General features: G+C 40.5%; 1 protein-coding gene across 5 annotated transcripts in view; it reads left to right on the forward strand.

Annotated features, from left to right (window-relative positions):
• RAB27A (RAB27A, member RAS oncogene family) overlaps window positions 1-17,230 on the forward strand; it is a 39,172-nt gene that overhangs the window by 18,760 nt on the left and 3,182 nt on the right. For 4 of the 5 annotated variants that reach the window (XM_034065879.1, XM_031046173.2, XM_005145902.3 and 1 more), the window contains 4 exons: window positions 11,440-11,612; window positions 13,202-13,287; window positions 14,021-14,124; window positions 14,854-14,977. In XM_034065879.1, the coding sequence (XP_033921770.1) occupies window positions 11,460-11,612; window positions 13,202-13,287; window positions 14,021-14,124; window positions 14,854-14,977 (467 nt within the window). In that variant the 5' untranslated portion in view covers window positions 11,440-11,459. Of the gene's footprint in view, window positions 1-5,115; window positions 5,135-11,439; window positions 11,613-13,201; window positions 13,288-14,020; window positions 14,125-14,853; window positions 14,978-17,230 lie in introns of those variants that run through there. The other variant, XM_031046175.2, reaches the window with a different exon arrangement.

The following is a 17,230-nucleotide window of genomic DNA, read 5'->3' on the forward strand; positions in this document are numbered from 1 at the left end:
GGTTTTTCTTAGCTGGCGGTTTCCCTTGCTTTCCCACAGGTAACTATAAACTTACTTTGCTCTTTTTACTAGATCCATTTAAGAGACTATTCTGATTAAATATATCCACAAGTAACTTCTTATTATTCCTAATGTCATGACCAGTATTTATAGATAGTAGAGATTTCCCAGCTCATTAGAAATGGATATTGCTTAGTAGTCCAGTCAATAACTTTGATAACTAGTAACGTTTCTGAGAAGCAGGTTGTTTGACTGGTGGCTGGAAGTGTGATCCGACACATCAGTCCTGCTCCAAAAGGCCAGGATGCCTTGTGGTTACCTGTTACTATTTGGCAGGTGTACACAACCTAACTTCTAATGGACTTAATCTTTGGCTATATGAATGTCATCTAACTAATGGGAAAACCTTTAACTTCCTTAGGAATGAATAGCCGAAACAAAATGTACGAAATGCTGTATACTGTGTCCCTTATTCGTTATTGTTGAACTTGATCAAGTAACTTCCACCAAAAATAAGGACAGGTCACAATATTCTAGAAAAGCAGTGATGCTAAAGAATGGTAGCAGCTGGACAAAAACAAACAAAAAAACCCCCACTAACTTCTGTTGCATCTTCCAGTCAAAAACCAGAGTTAACAAGGGATAGTTTACCTCCTATAGAAAGCAGGAAGCAGGTATTTCCCAATCCAAATGATGAAAAGGTGCAGTAAATTCTGCACAGAAATTCTTTCCTGCCTCACCCCTTTGCTTGTCCACATCATGTTAGATAAATGATGCAGTTTTACAGTCCCATTTGTATCATACTTGTGCAGGTTTCGCTTTTATCTAACAGTGACTATGAGGACCTTGAGGTTGTCTGTTGCCTGACCTTCTCAATAGACTTTTAATTGACCTAATCATGATAATTTATTCTTCCAGACTATTTCCCTCTAATGCAGCACATATGTTCCTAAGCTTGGTGGTGTGACCTTTTGGAGACTCTTATCTGTGTGTGTCCTATAGAATAAGGTGGGAGGCAGCTGAAAAACTTTCCTGCCCTGGAGGAGATTAAAAAAATTAAGAAAGTTTTTAAAGAAGCCGCACATAATTTCTTCTGGCTGTTTACAGTGAGTGCTTTGCTGGGCTTAAACAAAGAACCTGGCCTAATGTGTATCACAGCCTACTGAATCACCCATATTGGCAGAGCGTAAAGTACAATACTTTCTTTAGTGCGTGCACATACTTTCCCTGAGGTGTCGCTTCACTTATTCTAACTGCATATACAAAATTGATTGCTTTTTCAGTTTTTAGGGTTTTTTACCCTTTCCTATTCCTTTTACTCTGTTCTTTCATGTGTCTACTTATTCTAGCTGTTTGCTGGAAATTTGGAGAAAACCAAACCATTCCTTAAAGAAATGCTCAACTCTGATGATCTTCTGTGATTCTTATTATCTTCTCCTTTATCTTTCAGTGGCTATTTCTGAGAGCAGAAATAGAAGTGTACTCTTTTTCCTTAACCCTTCTGCAGTTGGAAGTGTTGCTGTATCAGTGGGTGGGCAAACCTCTGTGAGTATGACCAGCTCTGTAGGTAAAATTCTGGTGGCTCCTGTGTTGGCTTGAAAGAGTTGGAAACAGTGTAAATCTATGTGAGACTGTTATTTGTTATTCCTAAGATCTGAGGTGGGTTCCAAAGGGGTCAGAATTGTCACATCAAGGAAGGATGCTGGGCATTGCTCTGAATTTCCTGTTTATAAGTTAGTGAAAGAGCATGGCATGTTAACTTGTAAGGCGTTGTGGCTTAAAGTATTTATTAGAGGAACAGTTGAATGGTTGAGGAAGGAGTAAGTAGTATGGAGCTGTTAAAAAAAAATTCTTTGTTTGTTTTTCTCAGTCTCCTCTGGAGTTCATTGACATGGCACAGATGTTTGCTTCCGTGCTACAGCTTGAAAGCAACTTCTGATGCAAGTACAAAGAGGTAACCTGGGAGGCAGAAGCTCTCTCAGGAGGGGGACAGATCCTCAGAGAGTGTTCAACTGTTTACATCAGAGAGCATTGTGAATCTTTATTTATCTACGGTATTTTCTTACCATGAAGCATAAAAATGTTGGAAACTGGTGAGGGAGTAGAAATGGCCCTGTGCTTTTGCAGGGAAGCTGAAACTGCACAGAGATCCTTCTGTATGGGTGATGCTGGAGTATCAGCTACAACATTACTGGGTTTGTTTTCAATTTTTTGCCAGTTCCATGCTGCCTTTCATTCCTTTATGTAACCAGGTCGTACTTTGAAATTCAGCTTCCTTTTCATTGGTTTATTTATGCTGAAACGCAGATGTAGTTGCAAAACTAACTTGTTTTCTTTCCTGGCTTCTCTATTCCCAGTTTCTCAAGGCTTTCTGGAAACAAAATCCAGAATCTGCTGTTTCCTTGCCTGGCCTGTTGTGCAAGACTCTTGCCACATCTGCAGACCTGTTGCTTCACTTACCCTTTTTGAATCCCATTCTGGGTAGGATGACAATTTTATGCCTGGCATCCCCCATTGTAGCTCATTCTCAGAGTGCTTTGCGTGCTTGTCAGTTCTTGCTCTGCCAAAATTCTGCTGTTCTAGCAAAGCTGACAACTGGTAAAGTGTTCTACAGCACCTTCAGCTGAGACAGAAGTGACATCAGCATTTGGAAGCTAAAGCCTTGCAACCTATTTTGTTTTTGCGTTTATTTTTGCAGACTCTTTTCTGTTTCCTGAGCACCTTTAAAATCATGAGATCCTTCCAAGAAAGAGACAATCCTTAGACATCGATCCTACAATTCCTTAGAATTTGTCTGTAGTTGAAACTAAAAACGTCATACTGGTAAAATGTGAAGTAAAGCAATTGAGAGTAACCAGCTCAGAGCGAGTGAAGTTCTTCCTCTCACTGGTCAGAGGAAGGGGTATTTTCCTTCTTCTTATTTATGTTCCAGAAAAGTCCCAGAGATTGCAGAACGTGTCGTTTTGACCAAATTTAAAGCAAGCAAGGCCAGATATTTTCCTAAAAAATAAAAAAATAGTGCAGCTCAGAATATTTCATGAAGTGTTTCTTTATTAACACTCCCTGTGTAACAGTTACTTGAGTTTATAAAGAATAGTTGTCACAATTTGTTTCTATTACATACATGCATATTTGGCAGCTCTTAGCCAAAGGCACTTCTAATACGAGTTTAACTCAGTCCTTTGTTTCAACAGAGCTGGCAAGTCTCTGATGGTGACCAGTTCTGCAAGCATTGAGGTGCTACTGAAGCCTTAGAGCAGGGTGAGGCTGTTTGCTACGCTTCACCCATGCTAGGCAAGAATGTGGCTATAGTGTGGAGGGAGTGCTGGTATGACAGGATTAGTGAATTTACACCTTTGAGGTCCAGATCACTTTCCTGTTGCTTCTGCTGTAACAACAGGGGATGTATAAAACAGCTATTGAAGTTGTTTAAGCCTGTGTAGCGCCCAGGTGAGAAGCTTTTTTAGTATGCGTTTACTTGCACTTTCAGAGTGATCAAACCTGTACAAATATGTTATTACCATGTACTTGTATCGACACAGTGGCCATCAAGAAACCTGGAATACCTTCATTTTCTGCCTGTTTGGGGTTTGGACTCTTTCCCCAATGGCCATGTCAACACTTCAATCATAAGCATGCAGCCTCAACTGCTTTTTAAGGGTAAAGCCCTATTTTGGGAAACCTTCATTTGCAAAGCATTTTTTGAACCCTAAATAGCACTGACTTTTTCATGGTATTTTTACAAATACGGCTTAATTATGTATGAATGTGGTGGAGCCTTCCTAAGCTGACTCCCAACTTTTTCACCTACTGCGTGGTGCTATTGCTATGTTAGGTGCCAAAGGATGTAGCCCCTTCAGCATGTCCCTCTGTCCACTGAGGACTGGATCTCTGTTGCAGGGGGAATATGCAGACTACACTGTGGTTTGGCTCCTACCTATAGGATACAGCCTGGTTGACTGTCCCACTGTGCCACTGGAGTCTGGTTTTCCTGAGCAGAAAAGGCAAGGCCAAGACACAATTTGTCTGTAAGATCTACGTGAAAGCTGAGTGATACTTGTAGAAGGTGGACACTATTAAAAGTTAACTATATCCCTTGAGTGTTTGCTGTCCATCCCCAAAGGACAATGTGATGAAATGTTTTGGTATCTTAAATTATGAATTAATTATTGGTCTAATATCTGTGTTTTCGCAAATTTTGGCAAAAAAAGGATGTCTCTTTAGAGTTGTGTGGTATCTCCTGCCGTGTTAGTCACTGGCTTTATGGCTGGCTACACAGCTGATCAGAAGCTGGGGTGATGTGAGTCATTTCACTTGGTATGAGGGGGAAAAGTGGGCTGAGTCATAAAAATTGTTTTATTTGAGTAGTTTCATACAAAATAATGTTTTTTTTGCTCTTGGGAGGGTTGGCTGGGTGGTGTATTATGGGAAGGACCACTCCACCCCCCAAAAGCTTCCTCTGTTAAGCATGTATTGTTTCTCTGTGAAATGGGGTGGTGTTGCAAGTGTGGTCTGAAGTCTTGTCAGCCCTAATACCTTATGTTCGAGCCTTTGCCAAAACTAATATTTCTCTTCTTTAGGTAGAAGTCTATGGTAGACATGTCTTTCACCATGGTACCCACGGAGCAGCACTGTGTCCTTAAGCCTGTACAAGAGAAAGAAACCAGCAGTTTGCATTAGAGACTAGTGTATCCTCCTCACACCTGAGGGAGAAGGATGTAAAGCTATGAATGGAACTGATCCATATATTCCATCCTTAATACATTTTTTGTATGAAACCCCTTGTTAGGAACAATGTAATTTTACTAAGGCATGTGGGTGATTGAGCAGATACTTTAGATCTGCTTTTAGGTATGTCATGCACAAATCCCTTCTGAAATGCTGTTTGCCTCTAGGAATAAAAGGGACATGTGAACTGTGTAATCGCTTCCCAGAGATGCTGTCGGGCAGCGCCCTCCTTAGACATGGTGATGTGAGGCACACCTCTCTGTCTCTGAGCACCCATCGACACGAATGCAAACAGGTGACACGTAGGCCTCTTGGCTGTGTGCTAAAGAGGTGGTGCTAGAAAAATACTCCTACTGGAAGTACTCTGTCCACTGTGCCCTTAACTACTCCTTTAGCAGAGTTTGGGGTAAGTGGTGTGCTTTGCTTTAAATTGATGTGCTTGAGGACTGCCTGATTAGGAGCATGTTCAGTTTTACAGAATTTTTCCCTGTATGTGTGTACACATTTTCATTTGCAGCTCAGTGCTTGTTGGGTCTTTTGGTTTGTTTTGATTTATTTTTTTTTGGTTTGCGTTTTCATTTACTCAAGTCTTTGTACCTTCTTCCTTTTTCCTTCTCCCCTTCATCAGCTCTGCAGCAGCACAGGAGTCGCATGTTTTGTGCAAGGCCAGTTCAGAAAGTGTATTCCCTGTCCCCATGCTGCACAGGGGAAATCCTGCATGCCAAGTCAATTTCCTTAATTTGTACGGCAGCAATGAGGCCATAGTCTTAAATGCTTCATCTCACAATAGGGTTGTGATAGTAGTGTCCTGGAGGCAAAAATATGAACCTTCTAATGCTGATGCCTGTTAATGTGAAAGTACCTTGGACTAGGAAATCCAATGAACAAGAGGACCACTTGCTTTGCAGACTGCTCCTTTTTCCCAAGGACAGTCTGGCTGTGTGTGTATGTGGAGGCTCCAGAGAGGCAGGTGTACAGGCACAGCTTAAGTGATGGCTCTGGGGGTCCTGTCAGCAATGGAAAAGACCAGAGGAATTTTCCCAGTGCTTGCTCATGGCCCCTGTCCATCTGCATGCTAGGCAGGTGCAAAGCCAGAGCTGAATGTGATTTAAGGAGGGGTCTACAAAAGGTAAACCCTGTGGGGGGCTTGATGTGGATCCTAAAACTGTGTCCATCAGTTGCTCCTAGAAGCAAGATTTGGGGATGATCATTCTAAAATGAATTCAGATTTTTTCTTTTGGTGACCTCATGAAGTTTAATTGTATCATAAATGTCCTTTGATTCTTTTTTACCTCCCACTTTCCTGATACATGAATTATAGAAATATGGAAGGAAAGACTGGAAGGTGTGAAGCTATGAAATAATGGGACCATGACTCAAAAACTCTACAACAATTTTTGCTCTGTTTTCACTTTGTGGTGATTATATTCTTATTTGCTTGTGTGGAGCTGGATGTATCTGGGCACTAAGACTGCCCGTCTTGGAAGTAGAGGGTGGAGATTACTTTCTAAATATTTGTGCAGGGAGGAGGACAAGGCTTGAAACTGCTCTGAAAACAGTTCTTTGCATGTCTCCAAGGATAGGTTAACTGTGCAGGGTTTCATAAGAACCACTCCCTGGAGATACTTGAATAATAGATTGACACTGTGGGGTGCAGTGAAAAGTGTGTACATTTCAAAAGCCGGAGAAGAAAATTTCCTTCTCATGCAAATCCTTTAGAAGGCGTTTTAAGTTCTTCCTGTGAAGGGGTCCTAGTCCTCCATCAGTCATTTCCAAGTTATATTTTTTACCAGCCATAGGGAGAACTGAGGTTAAGGTGGTCTGACTGATGTGATGCATTTGTGCAAACTGATACTTCACAAATCAGACATGACAGTAGGAATGCCTTTAGGCTTTACTTCCCCAGGGTCTGACCTTTCTGTTTAAACTGGAGCTTTCACCCAGCTCTGGCCAGTGGAAGGGTGCAGCTGAACTGTAACAGTTTCTTACAGCTACAAGTAAGCTGTATCTCCCTTTCTTCCTCTGTAAGGTCTTTGCACAGGATGCATGATAAATTAGTTTTATTAGAACATAGATAAGCAGTGATTAGGCAGCACTGTAATTGGTATCGGTTATTAAAAGTATGTTCTATATACCTATAGCTAGCTAACAAAGTACCAACAAAACAAGGCAAATACTTTTGTACAGGTGGGATGGCACAGTAAAAGATGCAAAGGTAGCATGTCTTTGTATGATATACCTGCCCTAAGATTTCCATTAAAAACTTCTAAAGCAACAGTTAATTAGGGGTATTGAAACTGAAAGAACATGTACTTGAGTAGACAGGGAGCTTACACAGCCTCTTACTCTTGGAGAACATAACCACCATACACAAGATGGAAGTATAATTCAAATCCAGTCTTTGGTAAAATCCTCCTTGTTTGCTATTTAAAATAATTTCCCCTTTCTTCTACTGCATATCAATGAAAAGACTGTAGAGCTACAGGTAGGCAGCCTGATTATACTTGGGTTTTTTCCTTTCCCAACAGGGGGTTGGATTTAAAAAACAAAACAAAACCCCCTAAAAACTTTTTGCTGGTATGTGTGAATGTGTCTAATGGATCAGGGCTTTTAGTTTGTTCTAAAAATATTCTTATGTCAGCGTGTGGCTGCCTTTTCAACTTGCTTACTTGAATATTCTGCTCTTTCAGACTTCGTGGTTGATGCAAGCATGCAGTTGTGGTGTATCTATATGAAACACTGATTATTATTGCTGCAGGCTTTTTTGTTTCAATTTTTTATTCTGTTTATAGAATCATAGCATGGTTTGGGTTGGAAAGGACCTTAACAAGATCATCTAGTTCCAACCCCCCTTGCCATGGGCAGGGACATGTCACCCTAGACCATGTCACCCAAGGCTCTGCCCAACCTGACCGTCAAGACTGCCAGGGATGGAGCATTTACCAGTTCTTTGGGCAACCTGTTCCAGTGTCTTACCACCCTCACAGTAAAGAACTTCTTCCTGCTATCTAACCTGAACTTCCCATGTTTAAGTTTGAGCCCATTACCCCTTGTCCTGTCACTGCAGTCTGATGAAATCCATCCGTGGGTCCTGAAGGAGCTGGAGAATGAAGTTGCAAAGCCACTGGCCATCATATTTGAAAAATCATGGCAGTCAGGTGAAGTTCCTGATGACTGGAAAAAGGGAAATTAACCTCCATTTTCAAGAAGGGGAAAATGGATGACCCAGGGAATTACAGACCAGTCAGTCTCACCTCTGTGCCTGGCAAAATCTGGGAGCAGATTCTCTTGGAAGGCATGCTAAGGCACATGAAAAACAACAAGGTGCTTGGTGACAGCCAGCAAGGCTTTACTAGGGGGAAATCCTGCCTGACCAATTTGATGGCCTTCTATGACGGGGCTACAAAAATGATGGATGGGGTGGAGCAGTTGATGTCATCTACCTGGACTTGTGCAAAGCGTTCGACACTGTCCCACATGACATCCTTGTCTCTAAATTGGAGAGACATGAATTTAATAGGTGGAGCACTTGGTGGATAAAGAACTGGCTGGATAGTCACACTCAAAGAGTTGTGGTCAATGGTTCAATATCTGGCTGGAGACCAGTAACGAGTGGTGTCCCTCAGGGATTGGTGTTGGGACCGGTCTTGTTTAATATCTTTGTCGTTGACATGGACAATGGAATTGAGTGTGCCCTCAGCAAGTTTGCCAATGACACCAAGCTGTGTGGTTCAGTTGATATGCTAGAGGGAAGGAATGCCATTCAGAGGGACCTTGACACACTTGTGGGGTGGGCTGATGCCAACCTCATGAAGTTTAACCATGACAAGTGCAAGGTCCTACACCTGGGTGGGAGCAATCCCAGGCACAGCTACAGGTTGGGCAATAAGGAAATTCAGTGCAGCCCTGCGGAGAAGGACTTGGGGGTGTTGGTTGATGAGAAAATGAACATGAGCCAGCAGTGTGCACTCACAGCCCAGAAAGCCAACTGTATCCTGGGCTGCATCAAGAGGAGCGTGACCAAAGTTGGTCTTGCCCCTCTACTCTGCTCTCGTGAGACCTCACTTGGAGTATTGTGTGCAGTTCTGGTGTCCTCAACATAAAAAGGACATGGAACTGTTGGAACAAATCCAGAGGACGCCACGAGGATGATCAGGGGACTGGAGCACCTCCCATATGAAGACAGGCTGAGAAAGTTGGGGCTGTTCAGCCTGGAGAAGGCTGCATGGAGACCTCATAGCAGCCTTCCAGTATTTAAAGTGGGCCTACAGGGATGCTGGGGAGGGACTATTCATTAGGGACTGTAGTGATAGGACCAGGGGTAACAGGTTGAAACTTAAACAGCAGAGGTTTAGACTGGATATAAGGAAGAAATTCTTTCCTGTTAGGGTGGTGAGGTACTGGAATGGGTTGCCCAGGGATGAAGGCTTGGGTGATATGGTTTAGTGTGAGGTGTCCCTGGCCATGGCAGGGGGGTTGGAACTAGGTGTTCTTAAGGTCCTTTCCAACCCTAACTGTTCTATGATTCTATGATTCTTTGCCTGTCTTCATATGAGATGTGCTCCAGCCCCCTGATCATCCTTGCAGCCCAGCTCTGGACTTACTCCAGCAGGTCCGTGTCCTTCACATGTTGAAGACACCATTAAAAACACACTTTTATGTAGAGGACACCCTTACTGAAAAACTTTGTATTAAAACATACCAGTGGAAAGTAAACTAGCTATCTGTGGTAAGGTAGTGTGAACTCTGTCACCTAAAACGCCTTTCCTGCAAGCTTTTACTGTCATTGAAGTCATAATGCAAAATGTGGGAAAGGGAGACTCAAAACTGGAAATTGCAAAAAAAAAGCATCGGATACTTTCCACTGACTTTAGCCGGAGGTATCAGGGCATAAATCTGGCCCTTGTGTGCAGTTGATTGTGTGTCGTGGTTTAAACCAAGTCCCCTAACTCCCGGAGAGTTAGGAATGAGAATCCAAAGAATGTAGCCCCCACGGATTGAGATAAGAACGGTTTAATTGCTAAGGCATAACACAAAACCCCTACTGCCATTTACTACTACAAATAATAATGATACAGCAAACAGCAAGTGAAAAGAATACAACACCCCACCAGCCACCGACCCATAACTCACTCCACCCTGCCTGGCCGAGCACCATGTGCTCCCTCCTCCATTTTCCTCCCCAGCTCCAGCCCTACCCCTCCAGCTTTCTCCTTCCCAGTATGCATCCTGGGCATCACGTGCTATGGTATGGAATACCTCATTGACTAGCCTGGGTCAGGTGTCCTGTCTCTCCTTCCTCCTGGACTCCCCTCCTCCACCTGGCTGGAAAAAACCTTGAACAAAAAACACCCTCAAAACATGCTCAAACCATGACATTGTGGTAAGTCCAGTCATGGCTAAATCAACTAATCACAGCTATTTTGTGTAACCAGGAATATTACTGATATAAAGTTGAAGCTTTGAAGATAGTTATGATTTTAGCTTACTGGTGGTGATTGACACCCACACACTTGAGGTACTGAGTTTGTTCCAAACCTCAAACTGTGAATTGATATTTAAGAAATTTATTGGTGTTTTTGCCATTGATGCAGACTACCACAGGCAGTGTTTGATTTGAATTTAGTCAAAGCTATTTCAAGCTACAAATAGTTCCAATAATACTTACTAACAGTTAGAACACCATATTTTACTTTTTTAAATTCTTACTTTATTTCATCATCTATCTTATCTTTTATGTGTTTCCATCCTTCATAAGAGAATGCCAGTTTTATATTGCTTCTAGAATGGTTATTTTAGGGTTATCTTGTCATGTTCTTGTCTTTGAACACAACATAAGGCAGCTGTCTACTGTTTATTTTGGGGGAAGAGAGGCTCAGTAGCTACTCAACAGGAAAGTAGTAGTGCACTTACATCATTCTTTCTAGCATATGGGATATTTGCCCAGTGATTTTTGTTACACATTCTAGCTGTTATTTCTCTTCAATCAGACTGTATTTAATATGATTATTTTTTCAAAGGCACAAAAAGAATAGAGAGAAAACGTGTGTAGGCCACAGGAAAATATGTGTGTTGCCTTATGGCAATTGATGATGAAGATTTAGTTTAAATGATTAACTAGCATAATGATAAAAACTTTACAGGAGCAATTTTCACAGTTTTAAAACAGCACAAAACCAACAATAAAACCAAAATCTAGCTGGGTTAATTTCCCTCTTTGTATGAAAAAATGAAAACCATTTTCAAAACTGAAAGGTAACTATTAATAGAAAATCATTGTCATTTTTATTTAATAGTTAATAATGTCACAGTGAAAGTGAGATCAGAATTGCACTGCTGTTATGTTTAAGTAGCTTTTGTCAGCTTCCACGCAGATTAAAGGCAGTTCTGCAGTTCATGTTCTAGATGGCTTGAATACTTTGACCTTGATTTTTCAGTCTTTCTGAAGAAGCTAAAATTGTGTGTTGCTTTCTCTTTCTAGTAAGAGGAATATAATAAAATTAACTATACACTTTTTCAGCCACAGCTGAATTTGATATTGATAATGAGTGTATTTGGGAGTTCAAGGTGAAATCAGTGTAAAAGAGTACAGAACTGAATTCTGTGCTGGATGCTTTGTACCTCAAGTAGTGATTTGTATTTTAAACATTTGTCAGAAGAAGCCTTGGCAGAGTTGTTGACTGACTAATCCTTTTTTGTTTGCTTTTTAAGGTGTGTCCTGAATTCTCACTATGTCTGATGGGGACTATGATTACCTCATAAAATTCCTAGCACTTGGTGATTCTGGAGTAGGAAAGACGAGCCTCCTTTACCAATATACAGATGGCAAGTTCAATTCCAAATTTATCACAACGGTGGGCATTGACTTTCGGGAAAAAAGAGTGGTGAGTTTTCACAAATGCTGTGCTTTCAAATGGTATCTGGTTTGGTGATGGCTAGAATCTGTTTTTTTGAAATCTAACCTGCCAGTCCTTACATGTAGGCATGCAGTCAGTAGTTAATTGTGGACTTAATCTTGTAACAAGGAAATTATTTCATTTTACCTGGTTATTTTTGTTACCATGTGTTGTCCCTCCCATTTCCCTCAAAGTTAAAATAAGAAGAGCCAATGCTAAGCATGATTTCTTACTGCTCAGCAAGTGTCGATGAGTGTAACTACTCTGTGAGTTGTGCTTATGGTACCTGGAGTAGCACTTTTATTGTTGACCTCTATGAGGAAGGATTGAACTGTAGTAAAAGTGGTTTTGCTGCTTGTGAACTCAAATGGCCAGTGAACAAAGACTGCAATGTTGCTTTTTAAAATGGTTTTAAAACATGTGAATGAAATGGGATAGCAAGGGGGAGCTGAACTGGCTTTCTAACCAGCTACCAGAGAAGAATTGTGAAAAATCAGGTAGTAGGTGGTTTGCTTTTAATTTTAAAACTTCTGAGTTGTTATCAAAGTAGGGAAGTTTACTTTTGATTATAAATTGAGCGCTGCATTAAGATAACTGGCTGTGAGTCCTCACTGCACTGAGAAATTGATTCAGAACAAGTGGTTTTCATTTGTATGTGGAAGTATTAGATGCCTTTTAGTGTAGTCTGATGATTTACAGGTCCAGAAACCTGTAAAGAGCATTGTGCAGGCTGGCTTTTGATGGATGACATGCACCACAGCAGTGCAAGGAGTAATCATCTCAGTGAAATGTAAAACTAATCTCTTGAATAAGTTAGTGTTCCTTTTGTGGGATACTAAACACGGTGTGTTTACTTGATCAGCGTATTTGATAACTCAGAATAAGACTTGGGTTTCACATCATGAATCATATAATCCACAAATTCAGCAAGTTTATATGTCTCTAAAGATAAGAAGAATTAAAAACATGGGTTCAACATTAGTTGAAGGTAAAGAAGACGACCTAACAATAAGGTGTTCTAAACAAGAAATTAATCAATTCTGATCTGATCCTTCCAAAGCTAACAGATGCCCTTTTTTATATTTTCATGCTGAGTAAACACTTCAGCTTTTATTATTATTATCCATTTTCTGCCTTTTAAGCTACGATACGATAAGATCTACCCCTCAGCTGTTTTTCAGAAATTTTTTGGCAGCTAAGATAAGATGTCATAGTGAGTATATTCTGTTTGCTAATGAAGTTCTGTAGTGGTACAAGTATATTGCTTGGTTGCAGGGTCCCATTGTTGCTTTCTTATATTTTAATTTGAACACAAGATGGAAGTAAAGCAATTTGATACAGGATAACAGTTAAACAGAAAACAAAAATACCAAAATTAAGCTTGTGTAATGAAACTGCCAATTTCACATTTACCCTTATTTTTAAATATTCATTTGGATGCAAAATTAAAGTGCATCCCATATTACTTTTGTCTTATAAAGCAGATGGATTGAGTTGGACTTGGGATCTTTGCATTGACAATGCTAGTTTTGCTGCATTTAGTGACTTAAAATGTCTTGCAAATTTACCTTTTACAGGTATATAGACCCAACGGGCCAGATGGCATTAGTGGCAGAGGACAGAGGATACATCTTCAGCTCTGGGACACTGCAGGGCAGGAAAGGTATGTTCCATCCAGACCTAGCAAGTAAGGCATGGGTCATCAAGCTAGTTGTGAATGAGACAGAGTACATGAATTTTCTTTATTGCTTGTTACATTTTAATTGTATGACTTGGGATGGGAAAGTGTGCTTACTTTCATTGTAACAGCAATAGAAAGTTTCCTATGAATACCCATTGAATTAGAATTGTAGTTTCTAACTGTAGAACATTAAAACTAATTGTTGCTTTTTGGCTTTTGGAAACTTTCAGTTTTTTTCATAACCAATACATAGAGATGCTTTTAAAGCTTTTTTTTTAATTCCAGTTTTCCTTAAATTTCTGCAAGTATGTTGAGGTCTTGGGAAAGTCAGACAGATGAAATCACCTCAAAAGATTCTTTTCTATTTGTCTGTCAAAAGACTAGCATTGTAGTGGTTGGTAGTCTTAAAATCAAGAACTGATGTGATTAGGGACCAAATTCCTGAATTGTGATCAAGTCGTGCTTTACATTAGAAGACTTTGTCTAAAGTCATTCTCATGTGAGAGTGAAGTGTCTCCTTGACTTCCTTAGGGCTTGATTAGACCATAGTAATGTTGGAAGTTCTTGTTATGCAGTCCCTACATCAGCAAAACAATTATTAATATTTCAGTCCAGTTAACTCAGTCTTAAATTACCTCAGTTTCATGTCTCTATGCAATTATATTTTCAAAGTGAGTTGTCAGATGAACCAACTAATTTACTTTTGCTGGTCTAGGTTTCGTAGCCTGACAACAGCTTTCTTCAGAGATGCCATGGGGTTTCTTCTACTCTTTGATCTGACAAATGAGCAAAGCTTTCTGAATGTCAGGAACTGGATAAGTATGGCATTTCTTTTTTCTTTCTTACTTAGCATGGGTGGGAAGAAGGTCTTGTTTTTATAAATACAGAGTCTCACTGAGAGATAGAACTGGAAATACTGTTTTTTATAGCTTTCTCAGTAGAAGAAAGAAAATGTTGCATTCATAATTATACTAGCTGCTAGTAGTGGCTTCTAGTGCTTACCTGAAATTCAGCCTTGCCAACTGAACTTGAATCTTAACCTAGATAAAAGCAAGCTGAAAGCAAATCATATCCCTGGCTCTGATGATATTCAGTAATTTTAGTGCTTGGAAAGCTTATGCAAAACTCTATTTTGACTCAACTTAAGCTTTCTCAGCTAAACTTAATGGAAGGCAAATGTTACTAGACTGGTGTATCTAGACAGAGGAGTTCCCATACTCTATTGTCCTTCAGGAGAGGGAAGTATATCTTTTCCTGGCAGCTCACTGAAGATGCTTGGTGAGCATAACTCCTAAAGTTACAAATATACAGCTTCATGCTAGCTTTGTCAGGCTTTTTCACTGGGTACATGATAGTGGATGACCCCTGTTCTCTGGCTCCTCAGAGCAATAGCAGAAATCTTGTGAGGTACCAGAGAACATACTGTTTTCTGTCTTTCAAAGAGTCATTTTCCTGAAGGACTTTGTGTCCCCTGAAATGTGGTAGTGTTCTTAGTGAGCTTCATGTGTGACAGCAAATTGTGACCCCTATTCATGTTGTTGCTCTTAGGTCAGCTACAAATGCATGCATATTGTGAAAACCCTGACATTGTATTATGTGGAAACAAGAGTGATCTGGAAGACCAAAGAGTGGTGAAAGAAGAAGAAGCGAAGGAACTTGCAGGAAAATATGGGTAACTGACTTCCTTCCAGTTATTGCTGTGTTTAAAGCAGAATGAAACTTTTTTGTTTAATGCCTTTTCTGTATACTGAAAGGTTATTGTGAGAATAGGCATTTTAGAGTGCGGGACTGGCCAGTATGGTAGCTTTTTTTCTGTCAAGAGATTAATGTTTTCTGCACTGCCTAAAAATTCATACTTAGTATTGCAGCAGTCTTGCACTGGAGATGGGCTAATCTCCTTGGCAGTGAACAAAGTGAATTTTCACAAACATTCTGTAAAAGAGATATAATATAGCTATAGATTCAGCTGAAAGAAGGGGGGGGGTCATCTAATTGTTTAATCTTGCCTGTGCTGAGGCTTTCTGTGAGGCACAGAAAACCCTTGTCTCTTACAAAGTGAAATCCAAGAGTATTTGCTGATGTGATGAGTGTCACATCAGATTGTAGGGAAAGAAAAATAATACCAAACAATGATTTACGAGGTGAGTTGTGTTACAGAAGTTCATTCTAAGGTAGCCATTGTCTCTGGCATGGCCATGGAAACATGAGGCCTGAGTGTCTTTGAGAGCCTTGGGACCCATTCACCAGCGTTTGGATATTTCCCACAGAAGAGCAGTTCTGGTCTAGACCACTGTTTCCTCTCCCCATTCAATCTTCCCTCAACTGTTCAAGCAATTTTGTTAGGATTGTATTTTAGGTGCATTCCTGGTGACTTATCCTCAGGGATCAGTCATGGCTTCTTACAGGCATCTGCATTCGCACAAACTCCCAGGGAGTCTGAAAACCAAGTCAGAGAGCAGGAAGACAGGGTAACCTTGCCCTTCCCCATGTCCTTAAAGGAACTACTTGAAATCCTTGTTCCTATGGAATACTAATCAATCCCATAGTACTTACATACACACTTAACTCTTCCATGGAATTTCTCTCTGTATTATGTTTGCAATTCAGTGTGGATCAGAAGTGCACTTTTGAAGCAAGTCTTCTGATGCTTTTAATGTGATTTGATTCACACAGGGAGCAGGTTTCTAGCATGTGAACTGGATTCCTTCTCAAGTGAAAACTAAACTAGACAATGTGCTCCAACTTGTAATCTGCACCCTGTCTGGAGGAATAGATCAGAGCTGATCCAAAGTAAAGCCCACAAAACATGCATTGTGTGAACACTAGTCCTCAGTGCTAACTGGCTTGCTCTGCAGGTCTAGTCCTGTTGTGCCATGCTATTTCTTATTACATAGTCACAAATTAGCTTTCATTGACCTTGAAAACTCATGGGAGGCAGATCAGAAGCAATCTCTCTATTAGAGACAAATAGGTTGAGTGCAAGATTACACTTTTTCCTTCCCCTGTGAAAATGCTTGTTTGATGTCAATGTCACACGAACAGCAGCAAGTGTACATGGTACTTTAACCAGCTGCTTGTGAAAGAGCAAAAACTTTTAAACAGTAGCAGATTGCATGTGGCCATTTCTTAAAGATTTGAAAGATCATTTTGTGTGTGACTTTGAAATAATTTATGAAATGCTTCTCTTTGTGACTGAAAATGCCAACTTAATTTAGGAATAAAATCAGAGGTACAGATGATGTCCAGTCTGTAGACAGTCACAGAGTTCTCTGCCCTGTAAAGGTAAGAAGAGATAGGTGCTAAGAGTCATTTGTTCCTGAGGGGAAGCAAAGTAAATCCTGTTGCAGCAAAACCAGTTTTCTGGTAACTAGGGTGTGAGATAGTGAATACCCTCTTTCTGTGGAAAAGTCTTGTACTTGTAAGTGATGTATTCTGAAAGTGGCTGCAGGAGGCCTTCACCTTGTAACAGTAAGATAGTATTTTTACCATTCATCGAATCTTACAAGTTAAGTAAGAAATACTTGAAACGGAAGTGATTGTATTGGTCCCTTGGGGAGGAACACTAATGCAGCCGCGCTAGCACCACCCTGTGGTGCTAGCCTCTGCACCCTCTGAGTGCAGAGGGTCAAAGCCATCAGAACTCCCTGATCCACAACAATAATGAAAAGTATCAATGTATTTTCAATTCCAAGGTGCCCAGAGACTTTGATTAACAAAGAAATAAGTGGTCTGAGCACTGAGATTTTTTTATTTTTAATGTAAGAGAGTTTATAGTTAAGGTGTCAACAGAAGAAACAGTCACCTTTTGTAGTAAGAATACTGCATTAGGAGTCTTTACTGCCTTGCTTGCAGGAGAATGTGCATTACAGCATTACTCTCTTGCAATGACTCCCTACCTGATGTAGGTAGACGTGTGCATAAGCGT

The sequence above is a fragment of the Melopsittacus undulatus genome, chromosome 9, assembly GCF_012275295.1.
Source record: "Melopsittacus undulatus isolate bMelUnd1 chromosome 9, bMelUnd1.mat.Z, whole genome shotgun sequence".
NCBI classification, from domain to species: Eukaryota; Metazoa; Chordata; class Aves; order Psittaciformes; family Psittaculidae; genus Melopsittacus; species Melopsittacus undulatus.